The sequence below is a fragment of the Verticillium alfalfae genome, genomic scaffold, assembly GCF_000150825.1.
Source record: "Verticillium alfalfae VaMs.102 supercont1.3 genomic scaffold, whole genome shotgun sequence".
Lineage (NCBI taxonomy): Eukaryota > Fungi > Ascomycota > Sordariomycetes > Glomerellales > Plectosphaerellaceae > Verticillium > Verticillium alfalfae.
In genome coordinates, this window is record NW_003315036.1 from 823113 (window position 1) to 825913 (window position 2801).

Below are 2801 nucleotides of genomic sequence, written 5' to 3' on the forward strand. Positions count from 1 at the left end.
TACGAGACGGCAACAACAACCAAGCCTCTCTGGAATCTACGTCTATCAACTTTCACGACATCCTCCCAGCGGCGGCTCGAAATTTGACTCGCCCTCATTTCGCCACCAACGCCTCTTTACAAGACACTCTCTTGGCCTCGACTCGCCGGAGCAGCATTCCCGCCAGACGTCACGAGCGTTTTCCGTGGGGAGATCTCTCGCTGTCTTGCGCCTCGTCCCTGACATTCCCTCGGCCTCCCCAAACACGCGAGCTTTGCAAAGGTTGCTGGAATATTGCCCTTGTTCGACTCTCGCTGCCACGGCCCTCTCCCGTTGCTCCCCCGGTACCCGTTGTCAGGTGAGTTTTGCTGCTGCCACCATTCCCCCCTTCCCTACGACGACGACGATGGCATACAAAGAAGCAATAAAACCCAGCGTCGAGCCGCCTCCCCCGCAACATCCACCCATGAACCGCAGGGCTCTTGTTCCACCTGCCTCTTTTTTTCATATGTACCTTGCCGTCTTGAACCTTCGAATACTCGCTTCTTGATACTGTTTTACTTGACAACCCATTATTACCATCTATTTTTTTCCCCCCTTTGCTTCCTTTTGTCGTCACCTCATGCCAATGCATCCCACGCGCTTTCCTTTGTCATCCTTGATACAACTGCCATATGGCCTCCAGTGAGCTGACTCGAAACTTCCAGCTCTCTCTATATCCTAATCTCGAGCGACGAGTCTGTACACGACCCGCCTCACACACATCCTAATACCCCATGAATTGATACCCTCCTCGGTTTGCTTCTTCAAGTCAACCATCCAAGGGCTGTCCTCTCTGCAATCAGGTAGCTCTATCCGTGTCGAAGTACTAGACTACCTTACGTGGTCTCTTGCGAACCTGCATCTTACCACCACTCTCCAGAGGCACCCTGACTGCTGGGATGCCTTACACGCCCCCCTCTCATAGTCGATCCCCCGCCAACTCTGCCCCCTCGTCGCCCGATGTAAGTCGACGGCCCTCTTTTCAGAGCAGCCCTAGACCATCACTACCTCGGTCCGCTTCCTATTTGACGAAGAACCGACGCAGCACGCCGTCGGCTCTGGGCGGAGGAAATGGCGCCACGAACGACAAGGTACCCGTCGGTGCGACAGACAACATCAGGACTCTCGCTACGACCAGTGTCCGACAATCGCCACCGCCGGTAACCAGCGAGAGTGGTATGCCTAACGGTGCTGTCATCTCACCTCCGGACTCCGCAAGCGAGGACGAGGAAGGCACGCAGCGCGGACGCCAGCTTCACAACCTGAAGGAACTGCAAGATGCCATCAGCCAAATCCCTGTTTCGCAGGGCACCCTCGCCCCCGCCAAAGACGGCCGCAGTGGACATCTCCAGGCCCGAAGTCATCTCGAGCAACAACATGGTTCACAGCTTCAGCACCCCCGACCTCGCGGGCGGAAGGAGGCGAACACACGCGCGCTCTGCTACCGAACCCAAGGTCATGATCTCCAAGTCTTCGGAGACCTCACTCACCGGTCTGAAGAGGAGTCCGATGAGGATCTTCATGATGAAGCCTCCGATGGTTCGAAAGAAGTCTGGAGAGCTCGTTCGCCCTGCTCTGCGTCCTTCATCCCACCGAAGGCCGTCCAGTATGCCCGGGACGCCGACCTTCTCAAAGGCGGTGCATTTCGACTCGCACCTCGAGCACGTGCGCCACTTCCTCCAGGTCGACCGCCCGCTCGCCGTAAGCGCTGGGTCGTCACCTGCCGATAACTACGACAGTGATAATGAGTATCCGTTCCCAGGCGATGAGCGATCCGGCACTCGGTCCCCTCCTTACGAGTGGGAAATCGTGACGGCTAACCAGCCGATGGATTCTCCTATCCGCAAGTCGCTGCCTGTGCGCCTCGAGAAGGTCTGGCTCTCACCCGACCAGAAGTCGTTACTCGGTTCTGTCGCCGTTGAGAACATGTCTTTCCAGAAGTCCGTCACTTGCAGATTCACACTTGACTACTGGAAGACCACTTCCGAAGTCGCCGCTGAGTACTCGCATGAGATCCGCCCTAAGGAGTCGGACGCTGGCCATGACCGTTTCACCTTCGCCATCAAACTCTCGGATTTGGCTCACCTCGAGTCCAAGACTCTCTATTTCTGTGTCCGCTACAACGTCATGGGACAAGAGTTCTGGGACAACAATGGCGGTACCAACTTCCAAGTGGACTTCCGCAAGAAGCACTTGCCTCAAAACGGCAAACGCATCATTGGCGCCGCCAGTAGGCCTGTCGGTGGCCTGCCCCGTAGCAACCGTCGGGCTAGCCCGGCTGCTAGCTCATCACGCCCTAAGTCTGTCAATGTTGGCTTCGACGATTTTGGCGGCGAGAAGGGCAAGTACAACTTCGACCAGCCCATCCACGAATATCTTGGAGAATCCGGCCCGCCTCTCCGCCTCAAGACCAAGTCGACCAGCAACCTGGCGAGTGATAACATTTCGAGGGGCTTGACCGCACCCAGCGGCCAGGCTTTCTCCAACCGCTATGACTTTGGTGCCTCCCTCACGGCCGCTGTTCAGGCCGCAAAGGACTCGATGAGCAAGGACACCAAGGCCGACGGTGGTCTGTACATGAAGAGCCACAAGAAGATCTCCATGGCCCCTGAGCCTCCCAAACTGAAGATGCCCGTCGTGCCTCGTGGTCCCTCGCCCATGGTTTCTAACCCGAAACCTGTGGCAGTGGCTGGCAACGACTCGCCCAACACTTCCTTGCTTCCAACTCATATGAGGAACTTGTCAACAAATACTGCTTTGTACGTACTTCCCGTCATCAG

The 2801-nt window shown here is 56.8% G+C and overlaps 1 protein-coding gene across 1 annotated transcript in view; it reads left to right on the forward strand.

Moving 5' to 3' along the window:
- Nucleotides 1–468: 468 nt before the first annotated feature.
- The window catches only part of VDBG_02760 (protein phosphatase regulator), a gene marked incomplete at both ends in the record, with an annotated part of 2857 nt that continues 524 nt past the window's right edge, over nt 469–2801 (forward strand). The window contains 2 exons of the mRNA XM_003006575.1: nt 469–983; nt 1300–2780. Of these exons, the coding sequence (XP_003006621.1) occupies nt 921–983; nt 1300–2780 (1544 nt within the window). The remainder of the gene's footprint in view (nt 984–1299; nt 2781–2801) is intronic.